We start from the raw sequence: 20,216 nt of genomic DNA, 5'->3' as shown, positions 1-20,216 counted from the left end.
TTCCCCCTGAATTCGAGGAAACATTGACCAAAGCGGGCGGCGCGAGCTGGGATAATGCTTCCAAGCTCGCATGGCTACGGAACTCGATCTCTCCTGCTCTCCGTGAGCAACTAGTCCCGGTTATCATGCCGAAGGACTACAACGAGTACATCCAACGTCTACACCCGATTGCTTGGGCGTTCGAGCACACCGCGAAGTTTAAGGCGTTGCAGAGGAAGCAGGGCTCCCGCGGGCAACGTGACCAAGGGCAGGCATCAGGCATCGGCAACATCCAGGTCGCCGGTAACGACAACACCCCGGCACCGTCAGCAACGTTACCCGCCGAGCAGAACGCACGTGACGCACGCGACCATGACGGCGACGTAATAATGACGGTTACACGCACTCAGGGCAGGGTCAGAGAGGACGGGCGAACGGCCAGGGGTCAAGTGGAACGAGCAAGACGGTTCGCTTCCAGCCTAGGTCAGGACGGAAGCAACGGGCGAGGTGGGTATCCGAGGACGAACGGAATAAACGCCGTGACGAGGGTCGTTGTCTCCGCTGCGGCGACAACACCCATTTCATTGCCGCTTGCCCTACTCGCCAGGACAGGACCCTAGCCGGTCGAGGGATGTAAAGTCCGCACCGCTAGGATCATGCCCTTTCTGGAAGATGATGGTAACGACTCTAGTGAGGAAGAGTCAGGACTTAGCGAGACCCCATCCTCTCGGAAATGCGTAGCCTCGAAACAAAGACGGGTCTCGAGGCCAAAGAACGGAGCAGTGGCAAAGAAGAGAAGTTCTCAGGAAAAATGGAAGTTGGTCCTACAATAATTCGAAGCATTATCAATAGGACCAATCTCTTCTCCTCACTCGTAGACGAGGGATGCCAGTGCTACGCCGCGGTTGACGAAGAAGTCGTCGAAAAGTTGGAAGTTCCTATAGTGGAAATAGCACCGCGAGCTATTACAGGAGCATCAGGGGCAATGGAAGGAGCAACGATTAGGGCCTCGTATGGCTATCAATGGAGGTCAACGGCCACATACAGACGATCTGTGCCTACGTGGTGCCCCGATTGGAATTCCCCCTAATCCTAGGAAAACCCTGGTTATGCCACACAAAGTCGTACTCAGTGCCCCACGAGAAACGACTATGGCATGAACCTACACAAGACTGGGTAGATCACCTCGGGAAGGAGAATATTCTGCGAAAGCCAAGGAGTTCGAAGAAGCAAAGCACGTACTAGCCAGTACCTTTGTGGGTTACTTTGAAAGGATCCGCAAGCAGGAAGGAAGAGAGGCAGCTGCCACGGCGATTTTCGCTATCAGCATGAAGGATATCGAAAGGGCGTTATCACCAAAGAAACCCATGTCAGAAGCAGAGCTACGCCGAACGATACCCCAGCGGTTCCACGATTTACTGCCTCTATTTATGAAGAAGGAAGCTGATAAGCTGAATCCTCATAAGCCAGGCATAGACCACGAAATCAGAATCAAGGAGGACCCGAATGGCCAGCAGTTACCACTACCGTATGGAGCACTATACGGTATGTCACGAGAGGAACTCCTGGTTCTTAAGAAGACTCTACGAGACCTAGTGGATAAAGGATTTATCCGTGCAAGCAGTTCAGAAGCAGCAGCTCCAGTCCTGTTTGTGAGGAAACCAGGTGGCGGGCTGCGATTCTGTTGTGACTACAGAGCGTTGAACGCAATCACTAAGTCGGACCGTTACCCCTTCCTCTAATAGGGACACACTTCGCAACCTAAAAGATGCGAAGTGGTTCACTAAGGTCGACGTGGTACAAGCGTTCCATAAAGTACGGGTTGCAGAAGGAGACGAGTGGAAGACAGCGTTCCGCACCCGGTACGGTCTCTTCGAATGGATGGTTACCCCGTTCGGGCTAAGTGGCGCGCCAGCAACCTTCCAGCGGTATATTAACGGTATCCTACGAGACTACCTCGACGAGTTCGCCTCTGCTTATATGGACGATATACTTATCTATTCGAGCGGGAGCAGAGAAGACCATTTCCGGAAGGTACGGTTAGTTTTAGAACGCCTCGCCGAGCATGGACTACACCTAGACCCGGAGAAATGCGAATTTGGAGTCAAGCGGATTAAGTACCTAGGATTCATTATTCACGCAGGAATTGGCATTCAGGCAGATCCCGACAAGATACGAGCAATAGTCGAGTGGGCAGTCCCCGTTACCCAGAAGGGGGTGCGCAGTTTTCTAGGATTCGTTAACTACTACCGGATATTTATACCGCAAGCCTCGGAAATAACTGCACCCCTAACAGCACTAACAGGAAAGGGGACTAAGTTCAAGTGGACGGACGAGCACGATATGGCGTTCCAGACACTAAAGACGCTATTTACGAACGCCCCTATTCTTACTCAATGGGATTTCGAGAGGCCAACCTTCGTAGAAGCAGACTGTAGCGGCTGGGCGCTTGGGGCACTTACGCAGGAAGTCGACGGACAACGCAAGCCAGTAGCGTTCCACTCGCAGAAGCTATCACCGGCTGAGCGCAACTACCCAATCCATGATAAGGAAATGCTCGCTATTATTCGTTGTCTCGAACAATGGTCAGCCGAGCTACGAAGCTGTGATAACTTCGTTATCCTTACCGACCATAAGAACCTCGAGTATTTCATGACGCGCCAACAGCTCTCGGAAAGGCAGGCACGTTGGGCTGAATATCTCTCGCGTTTTAACTTCCAGCTCCAGTACCGTCCGGGACGGGAAGCAGTGGTGCCAGACGCGCTCTCTCGCCGCGAACAGGACCGACCAAACGAAGCGGATCACGAAGCACGAGATATGCAGCTTATTCCAGAAGCAGCCCTACGTACCTACGTCGGAGTAACGTCGACTCAAGCGGGAGAAGGCGAAGAAGAACACACGGTTTTCCACGACCCAGAGCTACAACAATTATGGCAGCAAACGGCAAACCAGGATCCAGTCTTTACAAGCGTTTATAACGCGGTACGAAACGGATCTCGGTCCTCGACCCCAAGCTTAAGCTGAAGGTACAAGTCGCCGAGTGCTTTATTGATCCTCGGGGCACCTACGACTACGTGGCCGCTTATGGGTGCCAGGCGCACCGATCACGACAGAAGCAGCAGCCAAGGCAGCACCGCTAGAGCAGGAGTCGCTAAACGAATTACGGGCTCCTTAATCCAGAAGGTTCATGACTCCCATGTAGTAGGCCACCCGGGACGGAAGGGACGATAGAAGCCGTATCCAGGGACTTCTACTGGCCGCTAATGCAACAGCATATCCGACGTTTCTTGCGTAACTGCGATGTCTGCGGCCGTACGAAGATATGGCGCGAGCATAAAGGGGTACTTAGACCGCTACCCGTACCGGACCGCTTCTTCCGCCAGATACAGATGGACTTTATTACGGACCTCCCCTTGCGAACGGTAACCGCTGCCTCTGGGTTATCAAGGACCGGCTAAGTAAGGAAGTTATACTCGAACCGATGCCAACGATGGAAGCGGAAGCATGTGCAGAGCGTTTTCTATGGTGCTTCGCCCGCTACCACTGGTGGCCCGACGCTATAACGAGCGATAGGGGCTCGAATTGGGTAGGCCGCTTTGGAGGCACATGTGCAAGTTACTGGGGATCGACCAGCAGCTAAGCACGGCGTACCACCCCAAACCGACGGAGGCCCTGAGAGGATGAACCAAGAAGTACAGGCATACCTCCGCGCCGTGATTAACCAGAACCAGAACGACTGGGATAAGTGGGTTCCGCGGCTCAGATGGCGTTAAACGGTCGGGTCAATACCTCTATAGGGATGTCCCCATTCTTCGCTATACACGGCTATGAGCCGAAGTCACCAGTTCCCCTCGTTACGGAAGCATATGCGGAAGAGTATCCTCAGCATTCGCCAGAAACCAGGGCAAAGAAATTTGTTACCAAACTACAACAGATTACGGACCTCTGCCAAGCATCAATGGCGACAGCTACGCAGCAACAAGAACGCTTCGCTAACAGACGACGGAACGCGGCAGAACGCTTCGAAGTAGGCGATAAGGTTTGGCTTGACTTACGGAACTACGCGTCAGAGCGACCTAAGAAGAAGTTCGACTGGCTGCACGCTAAGTATACGATAAGCAAGGTACTCGACCCGTACACGGTTGAACTAGCAGACCTCCCGAGGGCTGCTATAATAGGTTCCACGTCGACCAACTCCGGAGAGCGGGGACGGACCCAATGCCTGGTCAGCAACGCACAGACGCTCAACCCCATCTATCCAAGTAGACGGGGAGGCTCACCAAGTAGTAGAGGAAATACTATGCGCTAGGTGGAAGAGAACCGGCCGCGGCCGTAGGCGGAAGTCCTTGTACGCTGGCAAGGTTGGCAAGACCCGACCTGGACCTCTTTAGACAATATGCAACAGACAGCGGCCTTGGATAAGTACGAACAGAGATACGGCCCGGCTCTCGAAAACGATGGACCATACCAGCACCGACGAGTGGCAACGGAAGCACAGCCGGCCCAAATCCAGGGCAAGTCGAAGGAATACAACCACAGCTGCAGATACAGGGCAAGAGAATACGCGGACCACTACGGGCTAGGACTAATGGCGACGCCCCGTCGATAGTAACGGCACCAGACCCTATAGACGACGGCCCTACGATCGTTGTAGAGGGGACCAGGAACAGGAAAAGGGCACCAGCGCCAGAGAGGAGTAGGGGCTAATGTGGGCTACGCCCCGATGTGTAGATCTGGCATGGCCAGACTAGTCACGTGCGAGCGCCACGGACACGACTCCTAAAGGGAGCGATGTAGACACGTCTCCCCTTTACACTCTTTGTAGCTCAATTTACATCAATTACGCCCAGCACCTGTGCCAACAGTGCTGACCCCGTAACACGCTCTCCGTATAAGCTGCTGACTACAGAAGGTTGTTGCAGTACTATTGGAAATTGCTCCACGGATGAATTGGCCCATCGAGGCAAGAAACCCCTCTGGCACCTGGCTATCGACTGCGGCGCCAGGGTACGCATTCCACCGCCGGGTGCCTCCGGTATCGTTGCCCGCCTCGTGCTGTTAATGTGTTGCAAAATTGGTTCGTCCACGTGTAGAAACAAGTGACCATCTCACGTTAAGGGGCAAGAGATCGCGCCGGCAAGGTAGCAGAGGAAAGGGGCCATTATACATGTAACCTCGAGCAGTACCAGGCTCGACTTGGCACGCTTACACACGCCGTCCTCACAGACATCTCGCCCTTTGGTGTCCCGCCGGAACTCGGTCCTCCGGGCGAGAGGGGAGTGGCCGCCATGGCAGGGGGGGAGGGTAGGACGCGAACCCCGTTGTCCTGCAACCTTGTTTACCGAATATATTGGGCTTCTGCTGCGTGCCTGGGGCACGGCACGATGTTCTCCACCTGTGAAGCGAGCATGGGATAGCCGAGCCGAGAGCGGCGAGCTGGTGATCCACAAGGTGGAAGACGTCGGATGCCGACCTTTGCATATACAGTACGTATCGTGATGAGCAATGGCTCCCATGTGCCGAGACGGGAAAGGAAAGGAGAACTCACGTATCCAACATCTCCAAATTCCCCGTGTGACTGGCCGGGGCACGCCTTTGTGCCCCGACAGATTCCCCTCGGGCGCTATCTCGTGGGCCGGTTGTACGATTACTCTCCTGAACTACCACCGCGCATCCCCAAGCTGGGTGTGGCGGCTGTTGTGCCTGATCTGCCGCTCACATGCTGTCACTCGCCTTTGAGATACCCGTCGATATAGTTCCCCTCTTTCAACTCATCTCCCCCCGGATCCGGGAGAACCTCCAGGCATACGTGAGGCTGCAACGGGTGTGAATACGTGCGAGCACCGTGTATGGAAGCACGGCATCCATGAAAGGGTGTGCGGCGCTGCAGAAACAGTCCAAGGAGGACAATCGTGTACAACATGGTCGATTGCCAAGGCCGTCAAACGGACAGCGCCCGGCCTCTGAGCGTCTATAATAATGCCCTCTCCTCACGGTATTCCGTGAGAAACAAGTCTATGTATGTGTATTGGGCCTATCGTGCCGGCACGCACCAGAGGGCCGTCTTCCCAATCTTCCCATCCCGCCGTCGGACGGCCTCGACACGGCTCTATATTCAATGGCCGTGGCAGGGTCCTGGTCTCGGCCCACAAGAGGCCTGCACAGGGTGCATGTGCATGTTTCTAGGTACGTCGTGGGAGAAAAACGGCAAATCACCCTTGCTTGTAGCGCCAGCGCCGGGTGTTTTCCTCGACCAGCCAACTGGTCACGACGGCAGCCTCGCTCGCCCACTTGGCGGCCTCAATGCTGTGCCCCCTTACCAGCTTCTTGTAGAGCGTGTTGAAGTCAAACGACACGGTCGTGTTGGTCTCGTGAGGATCCAAAGCCAGGTCGGTGAAGCGCCACTCGGTGTTGTCGACTATGGGCACAATCAGGCGCCAGTCTGGCCGCCGGGCATCGCGCACAGCGAGCATGGCGCCGCCCGGGTTGATGAGCGAAAACTGCCAGCTGCCCTGGGCCTTGTCGTCGGGAAAGAGGCGCGCAGGCCGGATGAAAGACTGGCCCTCGTAATTGCGGACCAGATCGTGGGCTGCCTGGCTTTCCGACTGCGACAGGGAACCGCTCGCCAGGAGGAGGTCGAGGATTGTGGGCAGCACCTGAACCGAGATGACGGCGTCGTTGACATCAATGTGCGGCAATTTCGGGTGAGAGATGACAAGGGGCACATGGAAATTGCCAATGTTGCCGTTGGCGTACGTCGAAACGCTTCCCTGCTCCGCAATCGACAGCCCGTGGTCGCCTAGAAAGACGACCAGGGTATCGTTGGCGGCACCCTCGGATTCGAGGATGTTGAGGACTCGGCCCAGCCAGCGGTCGACGTAGCCAACAACGTTGGTGTAGCGGGAGAGGTCCTCGAGGTCCTTCTCGTCCGTCAGCGAGACGTACTGCTCGCCCTTGGGCAGGCTGAAGTCGTGGTGGGTGGTGCTCGTCAGGTGGGTAAGAAAGACTCGCTCGTTGTTCTTCTTGGCCGACGCAAACTCGTCCCGAATGTATTCCTCGAGGGCGATTTCGGGCAAGCCAAAGTAATTGATGTCGGTGTGGTTGGAGGCGCCAAACTTGGCAGAGTCGCTCTTGAGGTACTCCTTTGTGATGATGCGGTCCTTGGAGAACCCCATTGTGGGCATAAGGGCGCCTTGCTTGTCGAAAGTGTTAGTGACGGACTGCATAAACGACGATTTCCACTTAAAGGTGGTAAAGTCGTCTTGTGCGGCGGCCTTTGTGCTGTCGTTGTGGGCCAGCGCGTTGAATGCCTCAAAAATGTGCGGCAAGCACGGCTGGTAGATGTGGTTGCTCAGCTCAAGATTGAAGTCGGCAATGAGGGGGGTGAGGCCGCAGATGGTGCCCGTCAGGCTCTTGAGCGTGTAGGTGCTGCTGGTGTGCGCATTGTTGAAGTTGAGGCCGCCGCGCCGGGGCCGGTCCTTGTGCTCGAAGCCGTCGTCGTAGTCGCCCGTGAGGAAGTTTGCCGTCGACGTGAGCGTGGCGAAGCGCTTCTGCGCGTCGGCGGGCAGCGACTTGGACTTGAACGAGTTGCTCAGCTTGTCCCAAATTAGACCGTTCTTCTTGATGGGAAAAACATCCTTCCTCGTGGCCTCGAGCTTGATGAGCACAACGTGGCGAATGTCAATGTCGCGTAGCGTGTCACGCAGAGCAGGCAGCAGCTGGTCGTCGAGGTTGGAAATCCTCAGCGGGTCCTTGTCGCCGCTGTAGTGCTTGGTGCCGTGCCCGTACCAGTCCTCAAAGCCAGGGAGCGGCCGGTCCATGGGTAGCCAGGGGAACGAAGGGGGCTCGGCGAGGGCGGTGCGGTTGTCCCAGTCGACGCTGGCGCTTTCGGAGCCGGGGGTGGCGAGCAGGCGGGCCAGCGAGGGCGACGAGTGGGTAAAGTCGACAAAGGGCAGCAAGGGCAGGGTCCAGGACATGAAGACAAAGGAGCTCTCGGAGGGTCGGAAGACGGAGGTGACGAGCTGGACGAGCAGGACGAGGCCGAGGGTCAGGTACAGAACAAGCATGACCTGTTTGGAGGGCAACGGGGGCGCGTCCGGGGCGCCGACGTCGGGCGAATCATCGACGGCAAATGCCTGCTCGGCGGCGCCGTCTGCGTCCTGCTGCGGGAGGTGCTTGTACTCGGTGTCGTACGAGGCGGACGAGGAGCGGTGGATGGGTAACAGCGAGAGGGGCCACTTGAGGATGTCGAGGGCCATGCCGGCGAGCAGATAGCAGAGGCCATGGACGACGCCGGCGAGGACGACCATGCCGGCGAGGACGACGACAAAGGACACGAGGCCCGTCAGCAGCATGCGCCAGGCCGAGGAGTCGCCGGCGGTGCCAATGTTGCGCCAGTGGAGCTCGAGGCCGGCGACGAAGAAGAAGGAGATGCTAATGGTTGCGGTGAGGGCGACGAAGCCGACGAGGACGGAGGCGAGCACCTTTGCCGCGAGGCGCAGCCATCGCGCTGAGACGTGCAACTGGGCGTCGAGGAGCAGCCGCAGGGCGACGAGGAAAAGGGTGTCCTGGGCAAAGAAGGAGCTGCCCCATTGTATCAGATCAGGGGCGGGGATGGCATCGAGATGGGCGTAGACGTGGACAAGCTTTGCGGCGAGGACGGAGACGGCGGCGAAGGCGAAGGCGAAGCGGCGGTCGGCGAATCTGGAGACGAGGGCGAAGACGATGCGGCGGGTGAAAAAGCGGGTCGACAAGAGGGTGCCGCCGAGGGAAGCCATGGCGTTGGAAGACGAGAATCCAGACGGTCTTGGACGGTCGGCGAGGGACAGGAGGCGGCAGACAGGAGGCGGCGGACGGACATGAGAGGCGGGCGAGAGACGGCAAGGGGAAGTGAGGTGGAAGGCGTCGGGTTAAAAGGAGGCGGCGAGGATGCAAGAAGAATCATGACCAAAAGTTGAAGAAGCGCGACCAGGCACGCATGCCAAGCACGGGATAAGACAAGCTTACCCTGGGCGTCCCGCGAATCATATCTGCGGCAACATCTCCACTGTACCGGGGCAGTACCGGGGAGGGGCGGCGCCACGAGGTACCGTAGAAATTCAACAAATTCGTTTCACCTTTAGCGCGTGGGCCGGGGGGCTCCCCACAGGTTTCAGCCCCACCAAATTTGTATACGAAAGGTACCTGGCCGTGCCGGCGTTGTGCGCTGAGTTGTCAGACTGGCAGAGGCGGGCCCGGCTAGATGTACATTTTGTATACAAATTTGGTGGCGCTGAGACCTGTGGGGAACCCCCCGGTCCAGGCGCTAAAAGTCGAACGAATTTGCTGAATTTCTACGGTACAGTGGGTCTACAAAAGTTTCGATCAAATTCGCGTCCTCCACCTTACACGCGACATCGCTAAAACACGCGTTTCAACTTCAACTGGCCATAACTTTACCAATTTAGCCCGCAATGGGCCAACGACAGAATTATTCGCCTCATAAACGAACGAGGATTGTAATGATGTATAACTCGGGTACCCCAGCCCGCCTTATTGCCCTAAAAGAGGGTATATCCCCCGGAAGCGTCTCTGGCATCGCGTCGCGCTACGCGTCACAGATCAGTGCGAAGGATAACCCTCGCTCTGAACGTCCAAAGAAGCTATCAGACCGCGATAAAAGAGCTATTTTTCGATGCATCGCGAATGACCCTTTCATATCAGCCCGTCAGATTGTTATAGACACCGGAATTGACTGCGCACCGGTCACTTTAGTACGATACCTCAAACAAGAGGGCGTCATGCACTTCAAAGCACTCGGACGGCCTAAATTGACCCCAGAAGTGGCTGAAAAGAGGCTCCTCTTCGCGATACGCCATATCAACTTACCCCTAGGGGCGTGGAAAAGCTGGGTCTTCTCAGATGAAACTTCAATTGCCCAAGGGGAAGGAGAGCGTCAAGCGTGGGTGTTCTGCAAATAACGTAATCTACCCCCTTCCTGGTCACACCCCCTACCTGCTCAAAAATTCCCCACCCAAGCGACCCGCACCTCATGGCGAGACAGGCCGACCACCATGACGGAAATTCGAGACCAATCGATTCCACGCGAAGAACGGGTCCTGCTCGCCGTGAAGGCCTATCAGCAAGGCCAATTCGACAGCGCCCACAAGGCCGCGACGGCATACGATGTCCTCAATCGACAGTCTCTGCTCGACTGCGCGGTGCCCGGCCCCGACGCGACGCGCAGATGAACAACCGGAAGTTGACGGCGACGGAAGAGACTGCCCTCGTACAATGGGTCTTGTCGATGGACGAGCGAGGATGCCGCCGACAGTGGTCTACACTCGCCGCATGGCCAACTTGTTGCTTTCGGAGCGCGGCCAAGAAACTGTCGGCGAAAATTGGGTGCGGAAGTTCGTTGGCCGCCACGACGAAATCAAGGCGAAATACTCGTCGATACGATTACCAACGTGCCAAATGCGAAGACCCGAAGATGATGCAAGAATGGTACGATCGGGTGGCAATGGCGAAACAGAAATGGGGGATTCTTGATGAGGATGTCTACAACTTCGATGAGACGGGTTTTCAAATGGGAGTCATTGCGACAGCAAGAGTCCTTACTCGGTCTGACCGGCGAGGTCGGCCTATGGTCATGCAGCCAGGAAATCGAGAATGGGTTACCGTAATTGAATCTATTAATTGCCAAGGTTGGGCTTTGCCGGCGATGGTCATCTTCCAGGGCAAGGTGCACCAAGCAAGCTGGTACGAGGCAGATGTGCCCAAGGACTGGCAGATTGCCGTGAGCGACAAAGGTTGGACTTCCGACGACCTTGGATTGTATTGGTTGAAGGCAGTTTTCGACCCATACACACGGCGCCTTACCGTTGGAACACGCCGACTTCTCATTCTCGACGGGCACGGCAGCCATGTTACGCCGGAGTTCGACAAGTACTGTACGGACAATGCCATCGTGGTACTCCAAATGCCAGCTCATTCCTCACATCTCTTACAGCCTCTGGATGTCGGGTGCTTTCGCCTTTGAAAACGATATATGGGCGGAATGTTCAAGAGAAGATGCTCGCAGGGTCAACCACATCGATAAAGAGGACTTCCTGCTTCTGTACATCGAGGCCCGCCGACAAGCGCTCTCCCGTCGAACATCCGAAGTGGATTCATGGCCACAGGCCTTTCCCATTCAATCCGACCCGGGTTCTGTCACGGTTACTAGTTCAGGTTGACAGGAATGGCAACGACAATGCCAACGATGACGGCGACAAGCACACCCCAAGCCCCCAGAAAGCTTGGAAGCCCACAAGACACCTTGCAATGTTAGCCAGCTTACCACTCACGTGGAAGGACTTCTTCAGCGCCGGCCACAAAATGCGGGCACGCCGGTCTCACAAGCCATAAACCAGCTCATCAAAGGATGTCAAATGGCCATGCATAGTGCCGCGCTGCTCGCCGACGAAAACAGACATCTTCGGTCAGAAAACCAGCGGCGAAAGAGGAAGAGAGCAACGACGCGAGTATATTGGTGATGGCGGTGCTCTGTCTGTCGCAGAAGGCACGGCTAGGATAAAGCGACGGCGAGAAAGGAAGAGGAACGTGCTAGGCGACTGAGGGCAAGGGAGGATGAGCAGGCAGGGCAACAACTTATCGAGGAGCAGGCCCGACGGCAGACAGAAGAAGAGCTGTGCGTCCCAAGACGGCGTGCACCACCACGGTGTAAGGGGTTTTCCGATGATCTGCCGGATCCGGGGATCCGCCGCCACTTACACCGACATTTGTGCCTCCATGGCGTAGTGGTGACACGTCTGGAGCCTCTGCGTCCGTCGCAGAGGGGTCGGTTCGAAGCCGGCTGGAGGCACCCCTGGTGAAACAGGGTACACCCGGGTTCCCCGCTCGTCAAAGGGGGCAGCGTCATGAGAGAACATCAGTTCACAACGTCACGTTCAATGAAGACCAATTCGGTAATTCGGTGATAGAAGAATTCGTCAAGTACAATCGGCGTACCAACCACCATCAACAATAACACATCCAGCTTCGTCTTCGACAAATCGCGCTTCAGTTGCTGAGAATAGGATGCTGAACACTTGGAGAAATTGACCTTCAAGCAGGTCTGTCAGGAAGCAAACAGTGGAATGGTTGGCGCAGCGTAAGCAGATCCGTGGGGCTTGGGGTGTCATGCATCAGTGTATCGAAGCGTCAATAGTCAGAAGGTCTAGGCCCTATTAGAGTCATTCTCCGGGCGTAATAAACACACACACACACCGACATTTGTCTCAACGTCAATCCGGGACAGCTCAACAACAATGGCGCCGATTGACAAGGCTCTTGATTTTCTGAAATCTTCGGAATCAGTGAATTATGCCGATACTGCACGGAAATTCAACTGTGACGAGACTACGTTGCGACGGCGACATCAAGGCAAACAGCGGTCAAGACGTGATGCCGACTCATTGTATAAATCACGGCTGTCAAAGCAGCAAGAACGAGATCTTATTGCTTATATTCACAAGCTTTCAGCACGCGGCATTCCGCCTACCTTGTCTATGATCAAGAATTTCGCTCAGGATATCGCGAAAGTGGAGGTCGGAAAGCATTGGTCATACAGCTTTGTTCATCGCAACCGCAATGAGCTAGGTTGCAGCTGGTTCGATGGATTTGACATTGCACGGAAAAGAGCCGATAATACCTCTAGGTATAAGGCATATTTTGAGCTTGTAAGTTTGTGTACAAAATCTCAGATTCGTTATTAATCGTGGAAGATCCGAGCGAAAATCGAGAAATACGACATTGTCCCTTGCAACACGTATAACATGGATGAAAAAGGCTTTCTCTTGGGTGTGATCAATCGAACTAAGAGAGTCTTCACCCTTGATCTCAAAAAGCAAGGCAAATTGCTCGGCGCATTGCAAGACGGCAATCGATCCTGGATTACGTTCGTGGCTTGCATCTGCCAGGACATGACTTCATTGCCTCCTTTTCTCATCTACCAAGGCAAGCCAGGACAAGTCCAAGATTCTTGGCTTACGGACTTTGACCCAGAGCATCAATCAGCATTCTTCACAACCTCAGAGACGGGCTGGACTAACCACGAGCTTGGAAAAGAGTGGCTCGTCGGCGTTTTTGATCGGTTTACCAAGGCAAAAGCACGAAACGGACGTGATTATCGCCTTCTTATTACCGACGGACACTCCAGCCATATTAATATGGGCTTTCTGGAGTGGTGCGACCAGCATCGGATCATCGTGGCGGTGTTTCCTCCCCACTCTACCCATCGGCTCCAACCCCTGGACGTATCCCTATTCAGCCCTCTGTCAACGGCATACACAAATCAGCTTATCCGGTGGACGGCAAAGACTCAAGGTCTCGTTGGGCTGTCCAAGCGCGAGTTCTGGACTTTGTTTTGGAATGCATTCGAGGCGTCTTTCTCACCGGAGAACGTTGAAAGTGGGTGGATGCGGACCGGGCTCCTTCCTTTCGATCCCGCAGTCGTCCTATCACAGATTGTGAAAGACAAAATCGACGATTCCGATGTAGGCAGTGGTTCGGAAGACTCCCTAGCATTGCAACAGCCTACTGCTCGAGAATTACGACGACTTGTGGACAAAGTAGTCGACAAATCCGCCGCAGATTCGGAAGTCAATGCTCGGAAGCTGAAGAGCACTCTCGAAAGCCTTCAATCCGAGGTTGAGCTCCTTAGATATGAGAACAAGGGACTCCGTGAGGCAATCATTCATGAGAAGCAGCGCAGGCAGCGTGGTACAGCTCTGAAAGATTATCTCTTTGACCGTACGGATCCTAACTCTGCTCAGGTCTTCAGCCCGCAAAAAGTGGCCCAAGCTCGAGTGAAGAAAGCTGCGATGGAGGTCAAAAGAAAGATAAGGCTCTCAAAAGGAATCCCAGAAGGTTCAGCGACAGCAGAAGGCGGAAGAACAAAAAGAGGTCGTGTTGGAGAGGAAGAGGCAGCGAGAGGAGAAAAGGGAGCGAAAATTGCAGGAAAAAGAAGCCAGAAAGCAAGAGAAAGAGGCTAACCGGCAGCTTCGTGACGACCTCAGGCATCTTAACCGGGAAAGGCCGCAACAGGGGCAGCAAAGCCGGCGGGTGCCTTTTGATGCACGAGAGGAGAGTCCAGGGATTCTAGACGAAATAATCGTCACTCCTCCGTCACCACCAGAGCTTCCGGTAACATCGCAAGCGCCAGATAGGCCAGAGAATGACTTAGCAAAGAAGGCAAGGATTCCGCCCGGCCGAACGCCTCGTGCCCAAAGACCTTTTCTGGCTGTTGAGAGTGATCGGGAGATGGTAGTGGTGTACCGGAGCTCGGGACGGCCGCAGCGGAATAGCAAGCGACCACAATGGCTTGATGACTGCGAAACAGGATGATGCACATCTCGCAGTCTCTCTTTCATCACATTTTAAGTTGGAGAAATTTTGGCCCCGTTGCTGTGGAGTTATTGTGGATTGATGTCTAACTTGCAGTCGCGTGTAAGTCCGGCGGGTCACGGGATCCGGCAGATCATCGGAAAATCCCTTACGTATCTATACACCTCCTTTTATTAACTGTACACCAAAAAGTGGATCAACTGTGGCTGGGTCAGGCGCAGTGCCGATGCCGCTAATTTTGGTGCGCCCATTCCCGGCCGGCCAGCTGGCCAGTTCGTGATGCTTGCGTAACAACATCCTGTAACCGTAACTATCAGCAATACCATCAAAACTGAAGCTATTCGCACCGCGTTTTCTGCCCTTACGAGCCCGAATCATGGAGTCGCTTACGAAGACACTATTCCCGACCTTCCAGGCCGCGATGGAAGCCGCCGATACCGTTGCTGAGGCTGAGGGCTACGCCCTACACATTCGAACATCGAAGCGGGATAACGCTGGCCAACGCAAGTCTGCACTTGTTCGTTGTATCAAGGCCGGCCCCTACGAAAATCGGAAGGATAAAGCTGCTCATATCTCTCGTCGTCGCCTCAATACAGCAACCCAGAAAACAGACTGTGAGTTTCGCCTCTCGTTGAAGGAAAAACGCGGTTACTGGACTATCTCTTATCTTCACGATGTTCACAATCATCGCCTTGTTGATGACCCGATGGTCTTTCCGAAGTACCGGGCGCTTGTTATCCAGAAGTATCGCGACGACATTATCCGGAAGTTTAATAACAATACCCGGCCGACCGATATTGCTGGCGAGCTTCGTGACCTGGTTCACGACGATCCTCGTTTAGCCGGTATCACGGCTCAAGACGTGAGTAACGCCTTGGCTAGGCACCGTCAGGAAGAACTAGCTGGCCGTACGCCTCTTCAGTTTCTCTACGACCGGCTAGATAAGTCCGACTTCTTTCATCGAGATAGTCGTGATCCCCAGGGCCGGCTAACTGGGCTATTTCTCGCGCCTCGTGCTACCTTCCATCGATGGCGTCAGCATCACGATGTCCTCGTCCTCGACTGTACCTACAAGACGAACCGATTCAATATGCCGTTATTGAATATCTGCGCGGCCACTCGAGATAACAAAACGTTCTCTATTGCCTCTATCTTCTTGAACGGCGAGACCGAGTCCCATTACTATTGGGCTATCTCGTTGCTGCTAGTCCTTTGCGAGAAGGAGTCGATCCCATTTCAAGGGTCACTGTCACGGACCGAGATACTGCGTTGCTTAAGGCGTTAGATAGCTTTCGCGAGCTTCAAAACAGTACTAACCTTCTCTGCACGTGGCATATTAACCAGAATGTCGTTGCGAAATGCAAGCAATTTTTCCTAAGGCATCAAAAATCGGCAATCGAGTCGTACGGGCCCCGGCATTCCAAGCGTTTCTACAAGAGTGGAACGAGATCGTCAAGTCACAAGATGTGAATAGCTTCAACGAACGTTTACGCCAATTTGAGACACCAGGCCGCCACCCGCTTGCAGCTATACAATACTGTTGCAATACGTGGCTAACGCCTTGGAAGGAGAAGTTTGTATCTTGTTTCGTTAATCAATATCGCCACTTCGGGCGTACAACGACCTCGATCGTCGAGGGACTTCACTCTCATATGAAGAAGTTCCTTTGGTCCTGTACGGGCGATTTGACGACCGTTTTCCAACGATTCGAACGCTTCTGGGGCCATCAGGCTGCTCAGATCACAGCGATAGAGAATCGAAACCTCCACAAGATATCAACGTTCTCCCTACAGGCGCCGTATATGCCGATCCGCGAGCGAGTATCGTCATATGCGTTAAAGCTACTAATAGATGAGCATCGCAAGATCCCTCTAGACCCCCGAAGTCAACGGGCCAAACCGCCGCCAGGTCAATGTCCTTGTAATTGGTTATCCATACCGTCCTGGAACCTCCTTAGCAGTCGGGTACAGTCCAGGCTAACGCAGAGCGAGGTTGACAGCTTCAGGGCCGCTTTGCGGGTGTATTCTACCAGGGCCCGGGTCAACGAATACAATTACGAGCATATGGTGCATCTCAACGCCCCGGCAATACAGGTGGAGGCAAAGAGTCAGGGCAAGGGCGCGGGGCAGGCACCAAGCGACAATGCTGGCAATCTATCTAACAAGTTCCCTGTTGCTAAGGGCGCCAGGGTAATGCTCACTACTAACCTATGGCAGCCAGCTGGCCTAGTTAACGGTGCCCAGGGTACTGTATACGATATCGCCTGGAACCCAGGCGCCGAACCATTGGAAGATCCCCCGGCCGTTATTATGGTGGACTTTGATAGCTACGATGGACCGCCATATCTAATAACTAACGAGGGCAGGAAAATCTCACCCATCCTCCCAGTCAGGCGTGATTTCCTTATGGGCAACGAGACCTGCGCTCGCACGCAGTTTCCCCTGATGGTGGCGTTTGCTATCACTGTTCACAAATGCCAGAGCCTAACGAAGGAGCAAATAGTTACTGATCTCGCTACACGCGACTTCCAGGCCGGTATTAGCTATGTTGCTGTGTCACGGGTTACGTCGCTGCAAGGCTTACTCCTTGAGGCGCCTTTCGATCGTCAGAGCCTCTATAACCACACGCCGACAGAAGGTTTATAAGCCTGTCTCCCTACGTGCTGCGTTTACGGCTAACTACAAAGGCTAAAGCAGGGATGAAGATGCGCCTCGCTGACCAACAACGGCGTCAGGGTCAACAGCTGAGCGATGCACCGTATCCACCACTCTACCTTGACTAAACGACGTCTTCCTATAAGCTACAGGAAGGGGAGGTTCGATATAGGGTATATAGTTAGATTGGGCCAGTCAAGGAGCGGTTTAAACAGCTGGATGGCCGCCGCAGGCGAAAGGGGGGTTCTAGGGGGTCCCCCCCTAGGAAAGTTGAATTGCAGGAATACGATGTTCACCCTTCGGGCTGGATATTCAGCCGTTAAGCCCCTTGCCTTGGCAACTTAACGGGTGTTCGAAGTATTTTAGAAGTACCAACAATCCTTCTTGGTACAAAATTGTTACATTGCATTTAGTTTGTCTGCGTTGGCCTTGTCCGCACAACCAGCTTGAGCGTTCGGGTCAACCTCTCGCAATGCAGGCCGAATTGAGCTACGTGTTGAAGCGTTTCCCACTTCATCACCCTTGAACGCCTTGCAAGGTGCGTATTTCTCCGATTTGATGTTGAATCCACGCTAGATTGAGCTGATCGTTCGTAAATCCCGTTTCCGTAACACCAATAAGGGTATCGCCATCTAGCTCCTTGATGCCGTACCACTGTTCGAGGTGGACCTTGCCGGATAGGATCAAAAACGCAGGGATGTATCGACCATCGGCAGAAATCGCTTCAACGGCTGTTGCCGACTCCCTGTTTTCCTCAATACCAAAGTATTGCGATCGCCTTGATTTCGTGACGACAACTTGGTCCCTGCCAATACCAATACGGAAGCCCGTCTCGTCCATATTCCAGATATCAGCCGGGTTAATCCCGTACGAGGCAATCGTCTCGTGGAGCTTCTTGAAGTACTCGGTAACGTGCGGGACTGATTCGGCAAGCTTGCGTTGGTTATCGAGTACCTTTTGCTTCATAATATGATATCCCTTGCGTTTAATAAAACGGGATATCCAGTTTTTGCCAACAAAGCATTGGGAGTCGAAGGGTTCGTTGCGGGTACCATCAGGGCCGACCGTGGAGCTTAGAACCCGATTTGCTGCATCGCGTAATAAGTCCTTCCGCACCGCAAGTCCTATACGCTCAAGACGATCGATATACAGATCGATTGAGTCCTCTTGAGCTGGCGATAGCCTCGTATGCGTTGCTTTATGGCCGCTGCGAGGTTGGATGCCGTGAAATCGCAAGCGGAGTCGTTCGCGTGGAACCCCAAATTCCTTAGCCGCAGCGCGAAGGACATATTGGGATTTGCCTCAATGGCTTTAATAGCCTCGGCTACGCGCCTTTCAAGCGTAAGCTCTTTATTCTTCATAATGTGCCGTTGTTGAGGTCAAGATAGAGGCTTGAAGCGGTGAAGTGACACAGCCAGGTGGTTGACACAGACAGGTGGTGAGGACCCACTTTACGTGGGTCTGTGGGACGAGTATTTTGCCTAAAAGGCCCAAGTTATCTATCCACCCACTTTCATTAACTGTACACCCAAAAAGTGGATTAACTGTGGCTGACGGCCGAAGAGGGCCGATACCGCCAATTTGTATGCACACATTCTCTACGATAAGTAGAGCCAGGTAGTAACAGTTCTCCTTCAACGATAAGGCACCCAAAATTGAAGCTATTCGTACTGCGCTTTCTATGCTGATGAGACTATTCTTTGGTGTTTACAACAGGCCTCCTTCTTCGAGTGCACTACGTGCCTGATCCGCTTCATCTAACTGTGATTCCAATTGATCCCATACATCCTCAAGGGCGGCATCGTCCGTGAGGCCAGCGACGAAGATGCAGTCTTGGGTCTCCCGCCTAGGGCTGATATTTGAAGATTTTGAAGTCGAATCGGCCTCGGGACCCTTGAATTGAATGAAGCCGAATCGGGTAAGGTCTTCAAATTCGACGAATCAAAAATCAGGAGTCTTCATTCAATTCATTCATAAAAATTGTGAATGAATGGCGATATGGTCGAAACGTAAGGCGAAAAAAAATTATCACCCGCTTCGCGGCCAAGGGACATACAGGAGGAAAGGGTCAATACCCGAAGCCACCCACCAAGGGCCTCTTCCTGTTCTTCCTCGGCAGGCTCACATACACATCAATAAACAAGCTGCTTTGACCCCATCATTAAGGGTTTGCCCGCGCGGACACGGTAACTTCGAGTTCGGCCGCGCTTGTGATGACGCTCTGCGTATTTAAAAGTCTGTTGTGCGTGTTTCAGTTGGATTCCACCGTCCACACTCCACTGGCAAAATCCTAGTCCCGCGCCGCCCGCGTCTGGCGGGGGCGTCGCTGGGGAAATCGAGGCGAAGGACGGCAGTTAGGGCGTCCATATATTGTGGTATAACGACCCTAACAGTGCCTGATACGCCACCGTTTCAGCAATCTTGCCACCCTATACGGAGTATTAAAAAACACCATGAAGCTCATGAACAGTGCCATTTTATAATGCACATGATTTAAATGTAGTGCCGCTCGAATGTTCTGGATTTTCTCGTTCGGATGATATAACCCTCGATAGTTACATGTCGTTAACATTTGCTCAAGAAATGCCACATCATCTTGAAGGCAATCAATGGATAGCCCATTTTTTGGTTGGAATACTACATTTCAAGCACATATTAAGCTCGGCAACCCATATTCTGGATATATAATATAATAATTATACCGCTGTACAGCCCCAGCAAGCTGATTCGAAAAACGCGTTCAGATCCTCAACATCTCAATACTGCGCGAACAATTGGAAGTGACACGAATCGAGTCAGCTCGCGATTTGGAGGCTGTTAGGGACTTATCTACTCCTCGAGCCCAATATGACTGCTACTTGTTTGTCCATACAAATTAGCCGATCAGGAAGTACCCGAAAATCTGCATGATAAGGATATATTGTGCCAACTAGCCGCGTTCAGACGCGTTATTTCCGCTCAGTTGACCACCTGTTAATTCTACTGCTGTCGGAAAGACAGGGTCGTCAGCCCATCCACCTTTGCCTGCGTGGCGCAACGGTCTTCGCGACAACTGCCACGACATTATTTTACCACGACCTCGCCTAATTCCTGCTTCGATATTCCGACAGCGGCTTCGGATCAGCCCCCGAATCAACGCCCTGACCGACGACCTATCCTACCCGTTCAACCCCGACTCCTTGACACTTTATTGTGGTTTATTTGGTGTCGTTCCGA

The 20,216-nt window shown here is 53.8% G+C and overlaps 3 protein-coding genes across 3 annotated transcripts; 1 reads left to right on the top strand and 2 right to left on the bottom strand.

The window, feature by feature from the left end:
- Positions 1 to 6,191: 6,191 nt before the first annotated feature.
- HRG_11779 (sulfatase domain-containing protein) lies at positions 6,192 to 8,756 on the bottom strand (the record flags this gene model as incomplete). The annotated part of the gene is made up of 1 exon (XM_044870249.1): positions 6,192 to 8,756. The coding sequence occupies one exon, from the start codon at positions 8,754 to 8,756 to the stop codon at positions 6,192 to 6,194; it is 2,565 nt and encodes an 854-aa protein (XP_044714744.1).
- A 1,495-nt stretch (positions 8,757 to 10,251) lies between these two features.
- Positions 10,252 to 11,195, top strand: HRG_11778 (DDE superfamily endonuclease domain-containing protein; the record flags this gene model as incomplete). Its single annotated transcript, XM_044870248.1, has 5 exons — positions 10,252 to 10,362; positions 10,451 to 10,570; positions 10,616 to 10,800; positions 10,882 to 10,905; positions 10,970 to 11,195. 5 exons carry the CDS (start codon positions 10,252 to 10,254, stop codon positions 11,193 to 11,195), a joined length of 666 nt encoding a protein of 221 aa, XP_044714743.1.
- A 6,321-nt stretch (positions 11,196 to 17,516) lies between these two features.
- HRG_11777 (uncharacterized protein) lies at positions 17,517 to 17,966 on the bottom strand (the record flags this gene model as incomplete). Its single annotated transcript, XM_044870247.1, has 1 exon — positions 17,517 to 17,966. One exon carries the CDS (start codon positions 17,964 to 17,966, stop codon positions 17,517 to 17,519), a length of 450 nt encoding a protein of 149 aa, XP_044714742.1.
- Positions 17,967 to 20,216: the final 2,250 nt, after the last annotated feature.

The sequence above is a fragment of the Hirsutella rhossiliensis genome, assembly GCF_020360975.1.
Source record: "Hirsutella rhossiliensis strain HR02 chromosome Unknown scaffold00022, whole genome shotgun sequence".
Classification (NCBI taxonomy): domain Eukaryota; kingdom Fungi; phylum Ascomycota; class Sordariomycetes; order Hypocreales; family Ophiocordycipitaceae; genus Hirsutella; species Hirsutella rhossiliensis.
This window is presented reverse-complemented; position numbering and strand designations above follow the sequence as displayed.